This window comes from Schistocerca serialis, chromosome 5, assembly GCF_023864345.2.
Source record: "Schistocerca serialis cubense isolate TAMUIC-IGC-003099 chromosome 5, iqSchSeri2.2, whole genome shotgun sequence".
In the NCBI taxonomy this organism is placed as follows: domain Eukaryota; kingdom Metazoa; phylum Arthropoda; class Insecta; order Orthoptera; family Acrididae; genus Schistocerca; species Schistocerca serialis.
Genome location: NC_064642.1, coordinates 24529681 through 24550671, shown reverse-complemented (window position 1 = coordinate 24550671; position 20991 = coordinate 24529681). Strand labels below are relative to the sequence as shown.

Here is a 20991-nt window from a genome sequence, read left to right as displayed (position 1 = left end):
CTCTAGGGACCCACATTTCCTGAGCGTTCCCATTATTTCTCTTTTCTCTCCCCTAATATGATTACTAATGTGTGCTGTTGTTCCCCTTAAGTTTACTTTAAAGTATTTTATGCTTGCTACGATTTCACTCTTGAGGTACTTTTATAGGTCCCCAGTTGGGATGGTTGGTGCTCTTCGGGACATTTTTTTAACTCGTATGCTATACGCTGTATTTCCTGTTTGTTCATCTTCGGTGGGCGTACTTATGGATCTCCTTCTGTTTGACTGGAGTTAGGGGCTATGAGGTACACTGTCCCTAGTGACGGCGGCGTAGCTCGAAGACAGTGGGGGAGCCTGTGTCCCCGTGACTGGTCATTTTGTGCGCAGTGTTGCCTACTGTGAGTATAGGCGCTCGACACATGCTCGGTTGGCATCTTGCGTCGGCAGCTGCCTCACCACGTGAGCCCAGCCCTATCAGACACGTGCGAGGCTATCGCGGCGGTGCCACAGGCCCTGGCACGGAGGTTTCCCTACTGCGGAAGAAGTCAGAAGAGTTGTGTCGCACGCACGACCTGCGACAATTTTGCTTTGCTTTTTTCCCCCTCTGTAACACTTTCTTTTTTTATTTTTTACCCGGCGCTGGTAATTGTGCCTGTCTGAGCTGGTAACTGCAAGCTGTATTCAGGCTCGGCGCCGCCGCGATCTTCTTCCCTCTCTGGCCCGCCTTTCCGGCTGCTTTGACGAATCCCAGTGATCTCGCCGTCAACGGTCTCGGTGCTCACGCACGTCCGCTCTGCTGTGCTGCTCCGCTCGTTATGCCCGTAGAGATTTCTGCGGGCGTCGCATACATAGAACTGAGAGGTGGCTGTCTCGCCCCACCCTTCCTACGAGTGTTGGGTTCGCGACCTGTGGTGGGGTCGCGGACCGGCGTTGGGCTGTCTGTGTGAGCAGCCCCTCCCACACTCGCTAAGAGTCTACTGCTGGGTGCGTTCTTGGTGTATAGCTACTAGTGCAAGGTTCCGTGCCGAACTTACCAGGTAGCTGTCGTCCCTGCTGATGGGATTGCCATGGAATCCTATCGCAATTGGTACTTCAATGAAGCTATCCCCAAAACCCCTAGTTCGGCACAACAATTTTGTTTTCTCAAATTCGAACGTGTGTCCCTCATTGGGGTTGTGTTCTGCCATTGCTGATTCATATTTGCGCCCTAGACGTACGTATCTAATGTATTCGATGCAGCGTTGTGAATTGCTGCGCTGAATTTGCCCAACGTACTGGCGCCCACTCTCACACTGGATGATGTATGTACCGGGTAATTGCAACTGCAGTTGGTCCTTTATCAAGGAAATCAAGGTGGCCTTGATATGGTGCTCTTTCCGAGGATTCTCGCAATTTTGGCTGAGGGGAGGGGGCAATATAGGGGCCAAAGACGAGTTTCTCTTCCTCTTTCTGTGTCTCTTCTTGGAGGTTAGCTGTATCATTCGTCTAATCTGCGCTTCTCTCTACACATTATGGCGAAACACCTCTCTACGGTGTTGCAGTTCAGCTAGACGGCTGTCTTTGGCACAAATGGCTTGTGCCTTGTTTATTAGAGCCGTTAGAACAAAGTACCATTGCGCCGAGTGATGTCAGGTTGTTGCACGAAGGTACAGATCGGCATGGATCTTCTTTCTGTACACTTCATATCCTAGGGTACCGTCTGTCCTTTTTTCTTATTAGGATCTCCTAGAATGGAAGACATCCAGTCTGTTTTACCGCCATCGTGAAAGAGCCTCTCTGCCATGTTCCCTCACAATGACGGTGCCATCCACATAGTGGAAGATGTGTTCAGGTTTGAGCCGTGCACTTTTCAGTGGCATACAGTGGCGGCTGCGGTGTAGGAGCACAAGAGCAGGTGAACACCCTAACTTTTGATATCTTGCGAATTTATTGGGTGTTTTCTTTGAATGCTGTTAAACGTAATGTAGCTGCAGTAATCTGAAAAACACGGTAGTGAACCTGCCGTGTTGTGCTACATGTAGCCTCTAGACTAGGTGAAACTTGGTATCAGGATCGTGAGCACACCTTCATTTGTGCACGTTTTACAGAGCTTTCGCGTACGCGCAAATGGTTTCATGTAATTGCCTTACAGGCCAAATACGTACGGATTTAATAAACACCGTTGTACGGTGCACGCGTGCACTGCTAGCTAGCCCTTAACATTCAACTACAAGTTTACGTCAGTGGCACCAGGTGATAGCACACTCGGGGGCAAGCGAGAGCCCATGGCTACGTCATCAACTTGTTCTAAGACCTCCCCACCACATTTACAGTAGGCTGTGCTGAGTACACGTTCAAACAGCTTGACTGTTTGTTGCTCAGACTCATCTGCTAAGAGTATTAAGGTGTCTTGAAGTGAGATGTCTGTTAAAAGAGATGTTATGTCGAAGCTCACCAGCAAATCACCGTTCTGCGTCAACATCTCCTTCAGCAAGGCCACAAATTCAGCCTAGTTCTCCACGTGATAACTGCAGTGACCAACTATGAGTTGGACGCTCCAGATGTGAGCGCATTAATTGTGGTCTCTACGGGGCGCAGTAGTACACCCGCCTTTCGAATTTTAGTTAGTCCGTAAAAGCATGGAGCTGCTGGAGCCTTTGGACAGAGTTGCTTCGTTTTTTCTTTCGTCAGAGCTGACTCAGGAAAGGTACTGTTTTTGTGATCTTAAGTGTTTGGTCCTCCTTCAGCTTCCTGTAGGCCGGATTCTGTAGCACAGTGCTTCTTTTCTGGCAGTAACCATCAATTCGCAGTAGAACTATCGCATTTACTTTCTTATCAGGTTACATTATTGTCTTTCCATGTTCTCTTAGCACCCTAGTGCTCTACGTTCTGCTCTTGTCACATTCGGCATGGGAAGTTGGGATCTGTCGATGATGCTGCATGTTTCTCGCCTAATTTCCTCCACCTTTTCCACTGGTAGGTCACGGATTGCTTCTTCAACACCGCTGATAGTGTGTTTCAGTATCGTGTTTGGAACAGGAGCGAAGTTCAGCCCTTTGGAGAGGGCTGAGGTTGTAGCGGCATCAGCGCCTTTCTGCGTCAGGCTTACTATAGTTATGGTATCATTGACACCAAGTGTCTTCATCTCAGGTCCCACCAGCCGCTCAACTTTTCCGTGTTGTCTGGCGCCGTCTTGAAATTTCGCTGTCGGCAATTGAGCTTCAGTCTGCCCATCCCCAAGAATGTGTTCATACGGCGCCAGCAATATACACAGGGCTATTACAAATGATTGAAGCGATTTCATAAATTCACTGTAGCTCCATTCATTGACATATGGTCACGACACACTACAGATACGTAGAAAAACTCATAAAGTTTTGTTCGGCTGAAGCCGCACTTCAGGTTTCTGCCGCCAGAGCGCTCGAGAGCGCAGTGAGACAAAATGGCGACAGGAGCCGAGAAAGCGTATGTCATGCTTGAAATGCACTCACATCAGTCAGTCATAACAGTGCAACGACACTTCAGGACGAAATTCAACAAAGATCCACCAACTGCCAACTCCATTCGGCGATGGTATGCGCAGTTTAAAGCTTCTGGATGCCTCTGTAAGGGGAAAACAATGGGTCGGCCTGCAGTGAGCGAAGAAACGGTTGAACGCGTGCGGGCAAGTTTCACGCGTAGCCCGCGGAAGTCGACGAATAAAGCAAGCAGGGAGCTAAACGTACCACAGCCGACGGTTTGGAAAATCTTACGGAAAAGGCTAAAGCAGAAGCATTTCTTAAACAGGAGATTGGAAAACAGATGGATCGGTCGTGGTGGAGATCATGATCAATAATTCATGTCATGGCCTCCACGCTCTCCCGACTTAACACCATGCGATTTATTTCTGTGAGCTTATGTGAAAGATTCAGTGTTTGAACCTCCTCTACCAAGAAACGTGCCAGAACTGCGAGCTCGCATCAACGATGCTTTCGAACTCATTGATGGGGACATGCTGCGCTGAGTGTGGGAGGAACTTGATTATCGGCTTGACGTCTGCCGAATCACTAAAGGGCCACATATCGAACATTTGTGAATGCCTAAAAAACTTTTTGAGTTTTTGTATGTGTGTGCAAAGCATTGTGAAAATATCTCAAATAATAAAGTTATTGTAGAGCTGTGAAATCGCTTCAATCATTTGTAATAACCCTGTAGTTCGCATGCGAATAGAGTCTGCATTGACACTTGCCTCACCGACAGCCGGCCCCAAAACCCACAAGGACACCCCTTCCTCAGATGCACAACTTCAACGCAATAGTATTTTACCATTTGTCCGTACAATAGCTGAACCCATTTACATTTTGGCGCCGCAAGCGGAAGTGGGAAAAGTTTCATTAAATTTTTTCCGTATCGTTTCCCCCTTCTCCGATAATATTCCGTTAAAATTTGACGTGATTCTGAGCAGCAGTTCTTCTTAACTGCAACTTTAATTATAATCACCCTGTATAGGGTGATGAGTGAGAACATTATGACCACCTGCTTAGTAATTTGTCTGTCCGCCATGGAATGAGATACATCACTCATTCAGCGTGGCAGGGATCCCACAGTTTGTTGGTAAGTTTGTGGAGGTATGTGGCAGTAGACCCGATAGCGACCCACATGGGACCAATAAGATTTACGTCAGGCGAATTTTGTCGCCGAGACATCAGCGTAAGTTCAGTAAAATGCTTCTCAAACCCCTAGAGCATGGTTCAGGCTCCGAGACACAGACAATTATACTGCTGAAAGATGACATCGCCGACGGGGAAAACATCAAGCATGAAGGGATGCAAGTGGTTTGCAAATGCCGTCATGTCTTCGGATACTACCACAGGTCCCATGCAAGCGGAGGAGAATGTCTCTCATAGCATAATACTGTTCCCGTCTGCATGCGTCCGTGGCGCGTTGCACATTTCGAGCCAGCGTTCACCTCCGTAAGGCGGAGTGGAGACAACCATCGACCAAGTGTAGCAAAAATGCGACCCACCCTAAGAGAGCCGACAAGTTTCCATCGATACGTAGTCCAATCCCGCTGGTCTCGTGCCGGCTGCCATCGTAATTGATGAAGCCGTTGGATCAGCAACTGAACACGTAGGGGTGGTCTGCTGCGGAGCTAATGTTCCACAACGTACGATGAACGGTGTGCTCCTAAACACTTGCGCCTGCAACAGCATTATGCTCTTTCGGTAGAGATGCCACAGATTACCACCTAACCTGCTTTACAGAACACACAAGTCTTCGAACCACACGTTCTCTGAGGAGTCGTGGATGTCCAAGCATTTAGAGCCCAGTGGTACTTTCATTGTCCTTCTTCCTCTTTCCGTAGATGCTCACGACAGCAGCATGTGAACATTCGACCGTATTCGCCGTTTTCGAGATACTCGTTCACAGTTCTGCGTGATAATAATCTGCGCTTTGTCAAAGTCGCTTGTCTTATTTCCCCACCTGCAGCCTATATCTTCGCTAGGGTGACCCCCGTCCGTGTCTGCTCCGCTTCATACTTTCGTTACCTCACCACGTGCCCCCTACGCCACCAGGCCGCATATGGCATCACGGTACGCAGTGGTCATAATGTTTTGGCTTCTCACTGAATATGTCCCTGTACGTCTTGTAAAAATAAAAGAAACACAAAATTGTTAAGGCTTTCGTGGCCACTTGTTGACAAACTGCCTATTGGCTTCTGTCTCGGGTTCTTCGGCCGACGTTCATCTAATGATTTTTCTGACGTTTCGCCAGCTCGAGTGGCTGGCATTGTCAAAGCTTCACCCTCCACTGCCGGTGGTGAACTGGAGCCGAGCTCGCGGCCGCAGACTATATGTACCTGGCGCGCCAACGTCCGAGGGCTTCTCCGCGGTCATTTCCGGTGCGGTTCTCCTCTTGCTACTTGCGACGGTCGTTCGCTGCAGTACGGGAAGCCAGGATCCGTTGACCTTAAGGCTTTCCTCTTTCTTGTTCAAACTGTTCGCGTGTTTTTGTATTTCTACAGCTTCTCTGAACAAGCGCGTGTGATAGTGCTTCTCTACAGCCAGAACTTCCGTGTCGGCGAATTTTATTACGTGGTCGGTCTCATTCAGTGCGTGCTCTGCCAAGGCCGATTTCTCCACCTGCCCCAACCTGCAATGTCGCTTATGCTCTTTGATCCTGGTGTTAATTGATCGTCCAGTCATTCCGACATAAACTTTTCCGCATGTGCATGGTATACGGTATATTCCCGACATTGCAAGTGGGTCTCTTTTCTCCTTCGCCGATCTAAGACACTCTTTGATCTTCCTTGTCGGTTTGAAAATCGTCTTTACGCCATGTTTGCGCAATATACGGCCGATTCTGTCCGTCACTCTGGGAATGTATGGCAGAAAGGCCGTACCCGACATTTCTTTTCCTGGTCGTATAGCGTAGGAGTAGGAGAGGGTTGTTTGGGCGCACGACAGCAAGGTCTTCCGCGCCCGCTCAGTAACAGATGGAGGACGGGTGTCAAGAAAATACTCAGAACGGGAAGATAAAACAGAACCGAACAGGTAACAAGCTCGGAAAAATATGTGCCTACCCACACCGAAACGTGGGACGAAGCATGTCGTCAGCAGTAAAACATGGACAACACAGGAAGAAAGTGGTAGAGGGAGCTAAAACAATATAGCAGGTGGAAGTGGCTGGCTGACCGCAAGGAAAGAAGGGAGGAGCCAGCCACTGTGCAATACACTCAAACCTCCAGCCTAAAAGTATAGGCCAGAGTCCACACACATCACAAAACTTTAAAACCCTAGACACACGCGTCTCATCGTTAGCTAAAACACAAGGAAATCCCCATCAACTTGTGCTTCTGCCCTTGCATCATGGTATAAAATGCAGTCTGTTAAAATGTGCTGGACAGAGGTGTGCACACCACAAGCATCACAAGACGGGGGATCCTCTCGCCGTAGATGTTATTAGATATTAGGAGGCTATCAGAACCTGCAGTGTGCAGTCGTAATATTTAATTTCAATAATTTCGTGGAGCCGTTTACACATATAGTTTCAGCCCATGGCTCTCTCAGTATTGTCTATCAGCCGCTGCATATTGCCTTCAGTCGCATCACTCAAGAGGGAGGTGTCAGTAACTAACCAGTAACGTCCGCTAACTCAATAGAAACTTCATGGCATAAGAACATCATTTTTTCATTCACGTGATGTTCGGTTGCACGTTTACCGCGATTCGCGCTATCGACCGTACTGTACGATTCTCGGCACTGCCTGCCCTGCGCTGGATTTTGGTGCCGGTCGGCAGCAGTGATTTCGCAGCAGCGCCGTTTATCTGCAAGAAGCGAGCGGTGTCTGGAGTCCCTACCCCCGTCCCCGTCCAGAAATACGCACCCCGGCGCGCCCCCACCAGCGGCGCCCTTCGCGCCCAATCGGCGCGCGCGCTCGGCTGCCGCACCGCCGGCCGCTTCCCCCGCCGGCCGGCAGAGGCGCTGGCGTCGCGCCCCGCGGCCGGGACCCGCGGCCCCGCCGCGGCCGCAGTGTGTGCATTGTTGCGGAGCGGAGTGGTCGTGGCTGAGCTCGCGTACGCCGCTGGGACTGCTCGCTGACGGACCGGCGCGCGTCTGTGCGGGAGGGGGCGGACTGGCGTCTGCCGCTGCCGCTGCCGGCTAGTAGCTTTGTGCGCGCGACGGACCTGTGACTGACTGCCGTGCGCTTGTAAACACTTGTGAACTGACGAAGAGACACAGAGTGCTGCTCGTGTGTGTATACTCTCGGTCGGCGGTGTCTGCGACCGTTTGATGTCTGGTGAGTGTTGACTCGTCTCCTCTTGCTACTCTACTTCTGCAGCTACACTCGTGTTTGACTATTTTTACAGGCACCCTTTTTGTGCCCTGTCTTTATTCGTCTTCCTCTCATCCCTTTTTATGTTTCCTTCGTGTTGGTAAACAAAACAATTGTTCATTTGGCGTTGCGTTGTCAAGTGTGTCTACGCTTTATGCCGAGTATATAAAGAATACTCATTTTCTGAAAGAAGACGCATATCTCTTCTTTTCGTGTGGAAATTCAAGAACGTACCATTACATCAAAATTCTAGCTCTTACATAAACTTTTCAGAGCATTTTTAGGAAGTTGCAGTAAGCTCTGTCTGTTCCCACTACAACAATTATGAGTTTAAATTACGATGTTTTAAAAGAATACATTAATGCGTCAATATAGAGCGTCATTAAAGACGTTGCATATAAAATGATGCAAGCGTTTTGAACTCAGCCGTGTTGCGAAAGAAGAAAAATACGTTTCGGTAGTGTCAATATAAACGAAAACTGCGCTAATATTAAAAGACAGACATATAAATATTCGTTATTTTACGTGCATCAAGTACTTCCCAATACCGCTATTTTCTGTGTATTATCCATTATCCTTTGGAAACTCCAGCACAGAGTCACAACTAAGAGATCGGAGCTCTTTTGTTTTTTAGATTTATTTTAGATCCAGGCTTGTGAGTTGACTTCGAAGTAGGATATTTCTGGAATGAGTTATCGGCTGTTTCTCACTTCTGCTGTTCTAACTGTGCCATTGTTACTCGTTATCTGGATAAGAGTTTATACCTGACGTTTCCCTATGTTACATGGAGCCTTACTCGTATTTGGAACAGGGAGATTAAAGGCGTGCGCAACTGAAGTAGTTCTCTATTTCTAATTATCTACATGTCAATGAAATTTCGAATGCCTACCCAGGTTGCTTAAATGGCGTCTTTGTGTGAAATAATCGAGAGAGAGTGCGAGATCAGTAAGGAAATAAAATCAAAATATTCTTGGGGCAAGAATCGCCGCAGATTTAACTACTACTTCGCATACCGACAGGATGGGGTGCATCCGCTACCGCTGCGTTAAATAAATGTTTTATATCAGGCTCGTCCTTAAAAAAATGAGATTTTCCACGTATAGGATACTCTTAGTCACCTTTTACAATTCTTTTCCTAAGTTTTACACTGCGATAGCATAGACAGGGATTCGACAATAGTACACCTCGGTTTTGTAAAGTAATTTCTTCCATGCACCATTTCTACGTTACGTGCATCGTTCCAGAGAGAGCCTGTATACGAATCGAACTCGAGCCGCTTCTGAGGTACGGGTTGCCCGCCGGAATTTATTTCGGTAAACCACTTCCTCTGCAAAACGGTGCTGTCTCAAGGGACTCCCGTTTTAATAGTCTTACACTATAACTACTAGATCCTACAGAGGGAAACTCCTGCAGTTTAAAGGCACCGGACATATGTACTTGTACTTCAGACTTTACGTGCCTCCGGAATAACATGCTATGGAACGGGTACTAAAACACAAGATCTAACTACCGCGACTTGAAGAAGTGGGAACCCAGAAGTTTGTATCGATTTGAAAGGTCTGAGTTTAATTCACTGAGTACAGTGAGTATGAGCTTCGACCACATGTTGTAGAAAATCTCGTGAGTTTCAGTTTCCTTGCTTGGCCAATGTAAATAAAGCTCTGTGTATACCCAAGCATGATAATTTGTGTTAATGTTTGGACTGAACACTTTAAACACAGTTGACGCCAAGTATCCGTCCTTGAGAACATCATTACCGATCGTATTAAGGACCTCGCTAGGAACGTAACTTGTCAACTCGTTGTCGTTAATTATAGACGTATCGGTATCAAGTTTATTTTCTTCATACCAAAGACGAAGGTATGCTGTCACTAGGAAAGTAATTAAGTACGGAACAAAGTCTGGTTTCAATTTACGATATCCAGCAGTTAAATATAGTGAACATCTATGCTTCGAACTTCGTTCTGTGTAAATTTCCACTCTCTGCTTCTATAGGTCTGATGCATTCACAGTGGAGAGCTGTTAAATTTTAGACAGTTTTATAAGTATATTTTTCTTTTCTAGCCTCCATCTGACAATGAAGATCTACTTCTGTCATCCTGGATTTAACATTTATTTGCATACGTAGCTGGATTTTCTTCCTGTCTCCAGAGTGGTTAGTTGAGATGGGAGGGGAAGTCTTGTACACCAAAGGCCTGCGAATCGTCTACGTAAAATTTATTATGTCTGTTTTCCTGTTCTGTGTGTTTGTGCGCTTCTTTTGTGAGGCGGAGCCGGAGTTTCCTCGGCATTTGTTTAGACGGTCACAGGTGACCACTGTGTTTGGCTGGAGCGCTTCTTGTTCACTGTGCTCACTCAACTCCATAGCAATTGGAAGACGAGCGGTGTACATAGAAAATTACAACGTGTTGATTACTGACATTTAGCGATGCTATGGTAATTAAAAAATGGTTCAAATGGCTTCGAGCACTATGGGACTCAACTGCTGAGGTCATTAGTCCCCTAGAACTTAGAACTAGTTAAACCTAACTAACCTAAGGACATCACAAACATCCATGCCCGAGGCAGGATTCGAACCTGCGACCGTAGCGGTCTTGCGGTTCCAGACTGCAGCGCCTTTAACCGCACGGCCACTTCGGCCGGCTATGGTAATTAAGGGCAGGCATTTAGTGAGGAGTTTATCGTTGATCTTTTGCAGTAAACAAAACTTTTGCTCTTTCGCACTAAACAAGAATTTTGCTTCCTTCAACTGGTCGAAAAATAGTGGCATATTTTGTCCACCAGTTGTTCTGAAGACACAGTGCTTCGCTTTGAAAGGGCGGACTGATGAGAAAAATAGTATCCACATACAGAAAAAGTGAACAATAGGAATACTAGTGGCTTCATATAAGTACTGCACAAAAATAATCACTAACACATACACACACATTTTGTGGATATGAAACCGATATGATCGTTGCACGAATGAGACAAGTCATTCTTTACAGTTGTATGTAAGACAGATTTTATTATAAAATGAATGGCTTTTTGGGTCGTCTCTTAGTTGAATACTCTGTATAACCCGACTTGCGGCGGCATTAATGAAACTGTGCAAGCATCACGTATACGAATGGACTTGAAAAAGGAATTTGCACATTGTTATGCCAGGCCAAGTAACCTTTATTGAGTGCTGCGCTACACTTCAAAGTGATGCAGATACGTGACATTATTCCTCAACATTGTCACCAAGTCTCTAGAAACGACAGTCGGAACAATATAACAGTCGTGAAATTCCTCGACGGCAGAAATTCTCTCCCTGGTCGCATTGTGTGAACGTCCTCTTCGCTGGAAAATCTGCGACTACTGCGAATCAGTTCGTCGACTGGCTGGACTGTGTCGCCTGTGATCGATGTCTTTGGCCTCCCTTCCCCCATCGGCATCGGCCACGTCTGTGTGGCCTTGCTATTTCACTACGGCGGAATGCAACATCGCATTTTTTCCAAATACGGCCAGAATTTCCCGGTGAATTTGTGTGCGATTTAGACCTTTTGCCCATAAGAGTCGTACTGTCCCGTGTATCTCAAATTTCGAGATCGTTTTCCAGCTGCCGCGCCAATTCGGTCCTACACTGTGATGTCTTCTGTGTACAGCAGCAGAAGTGTAACTGCAGGAAATCGAGAACATGTACTCGCTTTCCGATAATGTGCCACGCGACGACGTGTGTAACTTGCTACTTGAAGTCCTCTCGTACTTTTTAATGTGCAGCTTCAGATGTGTAGTGATCACGGAGTCGTCCGTGACTGATAATCTCGAGAATCACTGGCCTTTAATTTAACTGTATTTTATAGCATAACGCGTTGTCATACCCGAAAACAATTTACGTGTGTTGAAGTATTACGTTTATATCGGTAGTGATTCGATACTGTTCAACCTCTTCCCGTAAAGCATTGCATAGTCATAGACTACAACCGAATGTGATGAGGGGCGGTTACCGAATGTAAGTGGCCCTTACAGAATTACTATTGTACGGAGTATCATACTGCATACACGATTAACTCAAATAATTTCTGACTGATGGAATCCAGCGAGTAAGACTGGACGGTAACATTTAATAGAAACTAATCATCGTCAGCTGTGTCAAAGAAAAGCAGAATAGGAAGGCAAATGTTGACATTATACACAAATCAATAGCTTGAGAAAACACTCAGATGGTTCTATGGGGATGATTTTGTCTACAGGTAAGTACCATCATTGGGAGGTTGTTCGGAAATGCAGAGAGACGTAGACAGTATTCCTGTTTAGTGTGTAGACGAATACAGAATAACGCTCATATCCAGAAGGAAGCACCCGACATTACCCGATTATTAAGTGACTTATGCAAAATCAACGAAATCAAAATTAACGAAAAAATTTAATTGTTTTGGTATTTTCTGGAAAGGCTTCCCAGAAAGCACATACGAGACGCTATTGCTATCTAGGTACATACCTAGGAAGAGTCCTTAGGAAATGCAATCCGAAAACAAAGGAAGTAGGTTACAGTACACTTGTTCGCCCACTGCTTGAATGCTGCTCAGCGGTGTGGGATCCGTACCAGATAGGTTTGATAGAAGAGATAGAGAACATCCAACGGAGAGCAGCGCGCTTCGTTACAGGATCATTTAGTAATCGCGAAAGCGTTACGGAGACGATAGATAAACTCCAGTGGAAGACTCTGCAAGAGAGACGCTCAGTAGCTCGGTATGGGCTTTTGTTGAAGTTTCGAGAACATACCTTCACCGAGGAGTCAAGCAGTATATTGCTGCCTCCGACGTATATCTCGCGAAGAGACCGTGAGGATAAAATCAGAGATTAGAGCCCACACAGAGGCATACCGACAATTTTCCTTTCCACGGACAATAAGTGACGGAATAGAAGGGAGAACCGATAGAGGTACTCAAAGTACACTCCGCCATACACCGTCAGGTGGCTTGCGGAGTATGGATGTAGATGTACAGTATTGTTCCAGTGTTTGGAGTTCTATCCAACAGGCTAGAAGAACGCAGAGCTAGGAGCACAATAGGCCAGTTTGATCCATATGAAAACGCAGTAAAAATGCTCAATGAACTTAAATGAAGATCTTGGACAGAAAGGTGTCGTGCTCTTGCAGAATCGGTAGGACTTGCCACAATTTTGTTACCTCAAGACAGTACAGCGCATGCGGTTGTACAGAGACGACCACGAGGTTTCTTCATATAAGACAACCACTTACACCCGAGCTCCTGAATTATTTATTGCATATATTCAAACATGTCTTCCGCTACAGTTGCTGCCCTTTACGTCTAGTTCTAGTGTCACGGAAGTTATTCCATGGTTTTTTTAACATGTGCCCTATCATCCTAACTGCTTCTCTAACTAGTGTTTTCTACACACTACCTTCCTCGCCGATTGTGAAGAGAAATTCCTCATTTCTTATCGTTTCATTGTGCATAATTTTTAGCGTTCTTCCGTATCATCACATTGGAAACTCATCAATTCCTCTTCCTTTCCTGCAGCCTCACAGTCCATTATCCACTTATACTCTGGAAAGCACTGGGAAGTGGATGACACAGGGCACTTAGCGTGTTAGGTTTCTTCCTATTCCACCTGTGTATGGAACGCGGGGAGGAAGTAAGCCTAAGTGTCTCTGTGCTCTGTAATTAGCGTCATCTGGTCTTGTTGGTCCGTACGGAACAAGTGAGTGCGAATAGCTGTGTGTCAGTGTCTATGTAGAACGTGAAAATTCGCGTCGGACTGCTAAAGTTGGAGCTGCTTTCGTGTGAAACTTTGTAGTACTAACAGTGACTAACTTGCACCAGTAATAGTTTTGGCGGTAAATACGGACTTAATAGCCGTCTTAGAGTGAAATAAGCGTAAATATTTGAACTTTAAACCTTTTTACGCAACTTATTTAGGGTCTCTCAAGCCCGATATTTTTAAGTAAGGATGCTGCCTCCGAGCTTGACTTAAGCGATCTTCGTTTGGTAGGTATTCAGTCGCTGTTTCGTCAGTGCTGCTTTTCATCGAATGAGTTAGCATCTACCAGCACAGAGTGAAGGGGATGGACAGTAAAGAAGCCTATCGACGTATGGGGACTGTAATGTCGGAGGTACGGAGAACGAAACCGCCCCGGCGCAATGTCCAAAATTCACTGTATGTTTCTTTGTTAAATCTCCAGCCACATTCATTCCACACTCGTTATGTAAATCACATTCTTACTGAAAAGCCTGAATTTCGATGAAGAAAATTACATGTATCTGATGACTGTGATGAATCGTAGAAAAAAATTTCAAGTTCCCATGTTCGTTGGAAGTGGTCTAAGATAAAGAAGGATCTCGTCAGTTATTGAAAAGTAAACGGATGACGGAAATTTTGCTGCTTACTGTATTCACCTTTACCTGTGCTCTGACATCGATCTCAAGGCGTCCGCCAGTTTAGGCTTCTCAGAATTTTCGTGCCGTTCCCTCGAGAGCAAAATTGAGCTTCCATGGGATGCTGTGCTCCTGTGGTACATCCTGAAAAGATTGCCTCCTCAAATTAAGACCTCTGTCTTATCTTACTCGACTTCTTTCGGCGAAGATGCTCTCCTCGCCTGTGTTACTCTGCTCTTTCCGTCATTCTCGCTTCGTCCATCACACACACTGCCAGCGTAACGTAGAGAACAGTGCGTTGCGAGTACAGGTGCAAAGTTCATTCCGCTATAAATGGCACAGCGGCTCGTGAAGAACAAACGTCGTGGTAGATTTTTCACTGCCCTGCGGAGACGATGGCGGCGTGGTGTGGCCCGCGGCAGAGGCGGGGAAGAAGTATTCCATTAAGCGGGCGAAACCCACGCCGCACTGAGGAATATTTGAGCTACTTAGCGGGCCCTGGGGCCTGCGGCAGGAGGACGAATTCGCCGGACCGCGCTCTGGCCGCCGGTAGCCTGGTAGCATGGTAGTCTGGTAGCCCCGCGCGCTCCCCTGGTAATCACAATGCGCGCCGCACGTGGGCTCCGCTCCTCCGCTTAATGGAGTTAAGTAGCTCAAACGGCCTGATGGAGGCGGCCGGCATCTGCTCCAGATACGCCCGCGGCCGCGTCTTCGGCCACCGCATACGCTCGAGCCCACATCGCTCTGCGCCCGTGTTGGGGGGCACAGTATAGCGCGCCTCCACACGTGTGACAAAACCGAAACGGCGGTCTCGCTGCGGATGTCAGAGCACGGGTGAAGGTGAAAACCTTAAGCAGCAAATTTTCCCTCACTCGTTTACTTTTTAATAACTGACGAGGCCCTTCTCTGTGCTAGACCATTGCCAACGAAAGCTAATATTTTCTTTTACGCTACATCCCAGTCCTGAGCTATATGTAATTTTTTTCGTCGCAATTCAGGCTTTTCTGCCCAAATTTCGGTTACATACCGAGTGTGGAATAAATATGGCTGGAGGTCCAAGGAAGAAACGTACAGTGAATTTTGGATACTGCGGCGGAGCGGGTTCTTTCTCCGCAACTCCGACATCACAGCCCACATAACTCGATGCGCTTCTTGCTGTCCATCTCCTTGGCTCTGTGTTGGTAGTTGCTCATTCGATGGATAGCAGCAATGACGAAACAGCGACGAAGTACCTACCAAACGAAGGTCGCATAAGTCAAGCTTCCAGGAAGCACACGTACGGAAAAATATCTGGCGTGCCGGACTCTTAAACAGCTTGCGTGAAAGGTTTAAAGTACAATTAATTAGGCTTTATTGCCTCTGAATGGCTATTGAGTCCGCACATACCGCGAAAACTATTATTGGTGCAAGTTAGTTCCTGTTATTACTACAAAGTTTCGCATGGAAGCCATCGGAACTTTACCAGTCCGACGCGAGTAATTTTGGCGTTTTACATTCACTGACTCACAGCTGTTCGCGAGTTACTGCATCAAGTCGTTCTGTTGTTTTATTAAAAAGAAATGTTCGCCACACTGTGTCAAGATTGTTCACAATAGACGTCTCGTAGAGTTTAAGTACAACAAAAAATTAACACGCAAATAACTGCCAAATTAAGTTACTCGGAATTCTCAAATCTTAAATAAAATGTTCTAAACTGTAAACGCTTCACAGTTCCAATACAAGATGTGACAGAGCGTAAGATTATCGTCATCTTAGCCAAAATTTGTGCGGCTCGGTTTAACATGTTCTGCACTGTAAGACAGTTCCCGATTGACTCCAACAGACACGGGACTGTAGCGCAAAGTCCAACACGAAGCGCGAGAACTGCTTAGTTCCTGTTGGTTGACAATTTAGGCTTCCAATCTGAACAGCTCCAGCCTACAAATACTCCAGGTAATTCCCAAGTCATCGAGCAGAATTGCAGAACGCAATGAATAAAAGAAATTCTGAATTTTCGAAACCAAATTTAATTTCAGTAGATCAAATTACGAATTATTCCCAGAAATGAAGTACTAATTGATTTTAAGACCGAACTTTTCTTTTGGCCGTTTTTATACAAAAGCATGCACGCTGGACATACGTCATATGACGCACGATTGCACAGGAACTTCCCACGCATACATTTTACATAGTTTTTAATAAAATAAAACATCACACGCTACACATTTCCTCCATACACTCTATCACTCTCTCCACAACACTCATACAACAAAACATAATTACTTAATAATTTTGGAATGATTACTTGTACGTCATCAAGCTGTTGTAACGAAAGCAAAGAAACTTCTAGAGAAACAACTCATATTGAGCGATGTGTTTGGTTATAATTTCAGATTATATTGTAAATAAACACGTTACGATCCCTAGCTCAGTTTTGTAATGCCAGAAAAGTTATTAAGGTTTTTTTGGGAAAATTCTGTATCTCCTAAAGTATTGAAGATAATGCACTGAGATCCTTAAAGTACTGTTGTGGTGTCAGTACAAGGTTGTATATGAAGTCTGAAAAAGATCGAATAAAATTTAGTACAATTTCCTTAGACTAGTAGGGAGTGTGCGTAGCGAAGTCGGTCGCACGGCAACCCGGCTGCCGCAGCCAGCGCTCAGAGCTCCCTCAGCGCGTGCACCAGTGGGGCGGGGTCTCCCTCGCTGCTGGGCTGCGTGGCGAGATCGCAGACTCTGACATCGTTTTCTTCATAGCGGGGAATAAAGACGCGGAATAATCTGGCCGTTCACCAGCAACAGTGAATATTTCAGGAGGTGGCACTATAGGCTGATTCGGATAAAGTATTCCACATAGAATGTGCCGAATTTTTATTGGCTAAGGGATGCAGCTGTTGGAATACGACCCTAACGAACACTGTCACAACGTATTAAACAAAACAAACTGTTAATCTCAAAGTTGACTTTACTAAACTTCACCTCCGACTTTGGAATTCCTCTGAAAAACCACGTGTAGCTCTTCTGACGCTGTCTTGGTGTTCTTTCATGTGTGCAGCACTATTCGTAACGCAAACGATCGAGTCATCTTTTTCTTTGTAGGCTTCGCATTTCAACCATCCCCATAGTCAAAACCTTAACCAATTAAGGCCCTGGCGTTTTGGTGGCACAGAAACGTGACACATCACCTAAACGCAACATTTCCAGGAAGATGCGTCGGCAGGAATCGTCACGTTTCTTGGTCATCAAAGGCCTCGAGCCTTGCCTTTACACATTTTTGCCTGTGTGTACTGCCAAAATGAGAAGTCTATAAGCAAACAGTAAACACAAGAGACGAACTGGCCGTCCGGGTGAAGAACTGTACTGCCTCGATGAAAGGACGCCGAGAGGCTCCCAGAAAAGCTACATGTCGACTGTCTTAAATTGGAAAGCGCGTTCAAGTCACAAGTGGAATTTGAAAATCAGCTTTGCGTAACACCGTTTGCGAGTATTTATTTGGTTTGCCTTCTGTTGTCTCTCTGTAGCTAATAAAAACTGGAGTAATGCTTTATGGAATGTTTTTTTTTCGAATTAGTCTCCTAAACTATTTGCGATTCCATCGCAAACGCCCTCCATAGGCTCAAGCGAGAGCATAGAACCAGTATCAAATGCTTTTGGGACACATAATATGTTGATGCATCACAACTTGTCACCGCAACAAAGATATATAACATGCGTAATGGCAAATACGTGGAAGAGATATATCAGAGGGGATGGACAAGGAATCGATTACTCCCCTTACATGAAGGAAGGAAGATTAGAGTTAAACATCGGAGCAGAAACACGAAGAAAGGACGGGGATGGAAATATCGGACGTATCCTTTCCAAAGTTCTACCACGGCACTTGTCTTAAGCGGTTCAGGAATATCACGAAAAGCTGAATCTGAATCGTGCGACAGGGATTCGAAACTTCGCCCCCCCCCCAGTTGCGTTACAGGGAGGAATGGTGTCTGACCTCGGGCTCAAGATGCACATTAACGGGACAAAGAGAACCAGGAGCACTGAGAAGAAGGTAGAACTTTCGGAACGCATGATGATAGGTTCAGTACGACAGTAACCTTCCCAAAGGATAAAAAAAAACGAAATAACATAGTAATAATCAAATGTTTCTCGATGGTAATAATAGCGGCGTAGGCTAGCCTTCCCAAAATGGTAAAAATGCAAAAAATGGCTCTGAGCACTATGGGACTTAACATCTGAGGTCATCAGTCCCCTAGAACTTAGAACTACTTAAACCTAACTAACCTAAGGACATCACACACATCCATGCCCGTGGCAGGTTTCGAACCTGCGAACGTAGCGGTCGCGCGGTTCAGGACTGAAGCGCCTAGAACCGCTCGGCCACCGCGGCCGGCGGTACAAATTCACCAAACCGTAATAAATACCCTTAGTATCATTCTGTTTGTTATGTACAACGAGATTCAAAATTTCTGTCACAAACTTCCTCAGTTTGGAGTTGTAGTTGGATACGTAATATTCAAATAATAGGGCCATTCTGTCAGCCAAAATCGAACTAGCATTTGATGCAACTTTCTCCAGTTATGGTATTGTGCAGTTGCACTGGCTGAATCTTAGGTATACATTTCAGTTGCCTTGGATACTTGTGTTCAAATAATTATTATCATAATGAACAAGAGGAGACCAGTATTATCAAAGATCGTATCAAACGTAATATTTCACTTAATATCCGTAAACACGGTTATGCTTACTTTCGATAATGGTCTTACGTAAATCACCTTAAATATAATTATAATCACTATATTTTCACTGTCTCTAGAAGTTCGAGTAAGTTGTTCGCCAAGCAATATTGGCGCCAGTTCCAAATTAATTTCAATTTATAGCAGACCATAAGGGTTACTCAGACGTTTCTAACACGATTTGTGTACATTACTGATTGTACTGCAACTTGTCATGTAGCCACATTAGGTTAACAATACGGAAAGTGTAACCGTAATATCCATGAGTTTATGACTCGAAACGTATAACTACAAAAACTATCAATGATCGGCATACTTTAATAAGTATAACATAAGAACGATTCGGAGCTACAGAAAACTCCTCGCAACTTCCAATGTCGTCCTATGCTGATCACTGCGTTTCTGTCCTGTTCGCAGGTTTCGCTCGATATTTTCACAGGTGCGCAACGAAAACTGCGCCGTTTGAAAACGGCCGCAGCGAAATATCGTGAGACGTAGCACTCTCCTTTGATCTTATAAATAACATCCAGTGAACAAGAATATTTGCTTTTGCAAAATATGTGTGATTATTTGAGGTAGCGGGCTATAAGTGTAACAGCGAAAACATTCTTACTTAGTCAGATGTTATTGAGCGGAATAAATGTCTTCCGCAGTCCATTCCGCCGTCTGTATCACAGAACCCATAATTTTATTCGTACGGTTTCATAAGACGTAGAAGTGCGACGTGTAGCAACCGCTCTCCCGAAATCAACAGCGAGTCATCACAAACTTTTTTGAATCAAGCTAGAGAAGCGTTGTTTACTGTGCGGTAAATGTTCAATTAATCTTGGTAGCATCTGTAAGAAAAACCAAAAATGCCTAGAATGAGTTCATTGCCCATCTAGATCCGAATTTTTGTATTTATTACTGGTCTGCATCTAGAGATCTGTTTTCCGCCGGTTATGCTAGCAATACGTCATTTTCAGTATTGTCCAATCACGTGCTTCATGTCTAAATAAGTATACGCGTTATTTATGTAATGAGCGTAGCGCACACCCGAAAACTACAGTTCTGAAACAAATCTGTTCTAGGCGCTCAGTCCGGAACCGCGCGACTGTTACGGTCGCAGGTTCGAATCCTGCCTCGGGCATGGATGTGTGTGATGTCCTTAGGTTAGTTAGGTTTAAGTAGTTCTAAGTTCTAGGGGACTGATGACCACAGATGTTAAGTCACATAGTGTTCAGAGCTATTTTTTTGAAACAAATCTTCCACTTTGACGCCAGAAGGTATTGCTGATTTGTATTAACACAAATAGATACATTTGTAAACAATAGATCACAGAAGATTGTAAACAATATTATTATTAGATGCACTACAGTGGAGTTCACTATTCATCGCTCACTGAAAATAATGCCGATAGAACAACAACGATTCACAGAAAACAATGAAATGACGCAGTGGTTAAGACACTGAATTCATACTTGGATGAGTAGCACCGTGGTGTAGTGGTTATGATGCTTAACTGTTGCATGGAGGGTTGTGAGTTCAAAACTCACCTGGTCTATACAATTTGTCAGCAGCTCGTGGTCTCGCGGTCGCGTTCTCGCTTCCCGAGCACGGGGTCCCGGGTTCGATTCCCGACGGGGTCGGGGATTTTCACCTGCCTCGAGATGACTGGGTGTTTGTGTTGTCCTCATCGTTTCATCATCATTCATGAAAGTGGCGGGATTGGACTGAGCGAGGGTTGGGAATTTGCACGGGCTCTGATTACCGCGCAGTTGAGCGCCCCACAATCCAAAGATCATCATCATCATATTTGGAAGGAGAGTAATTCAAATTCACCTCCGATCTTCCAAACATAGATTCCTCGTGGTTTCTCAAAAACGTTTAATCCGAATGCAGGAATATTTCGTTAGGATAGAGCTCGGCCGTTGTCCTCCATCTGCAATCCTTATCGAGCTTCCGCTCCTTTCGTTTCGTCGTCGACGGCCAGTAACATTCTAGAGCCACTTTCGTAATCGTAAGAACGTACGTTGCAATCCATAGTCGTTTCCCTAGAATTGCACTTACTTCTTGTTTAAAAATATTACCCTGAATGAATTCAAATTCAGTTAATTCAAAACGTCTGCAGAGTGTCTCGCAAAATGCGAGCACTGAGAGTG

The 20991-nt window shown here is 45.5% G+C and overlaps 1 protein-coding gene across 3 annotated transcripts in view; it reads left to right on the top strand.

The window, feature by feature from the left end:
- The first annotated feature begins 7488 nt into the window (after window positions 1-7488).
- The window catches only part of LOC126480817 (fibroblast growth factor receptor 3-like), a 421486-nt gene continuing 407983 nt past the window's right edge, over window positions 7489-20991 (top strand). For all 3 annotated transcript variants that reach the window (XM_050104152.1, XM_050104150.1, XM_050104153.1), the window contains exon 1: window positions 7489-7737. In XM_050104152.1, the coding sequence (XP_049960109.1) occupies window positions 7731-7737 (7 nt within the window). In that variant the 5' untranslated portion in view covers window positions 7489-7730. The remainder of the gene's footprint in view (window positions 7738-20991) is intronic.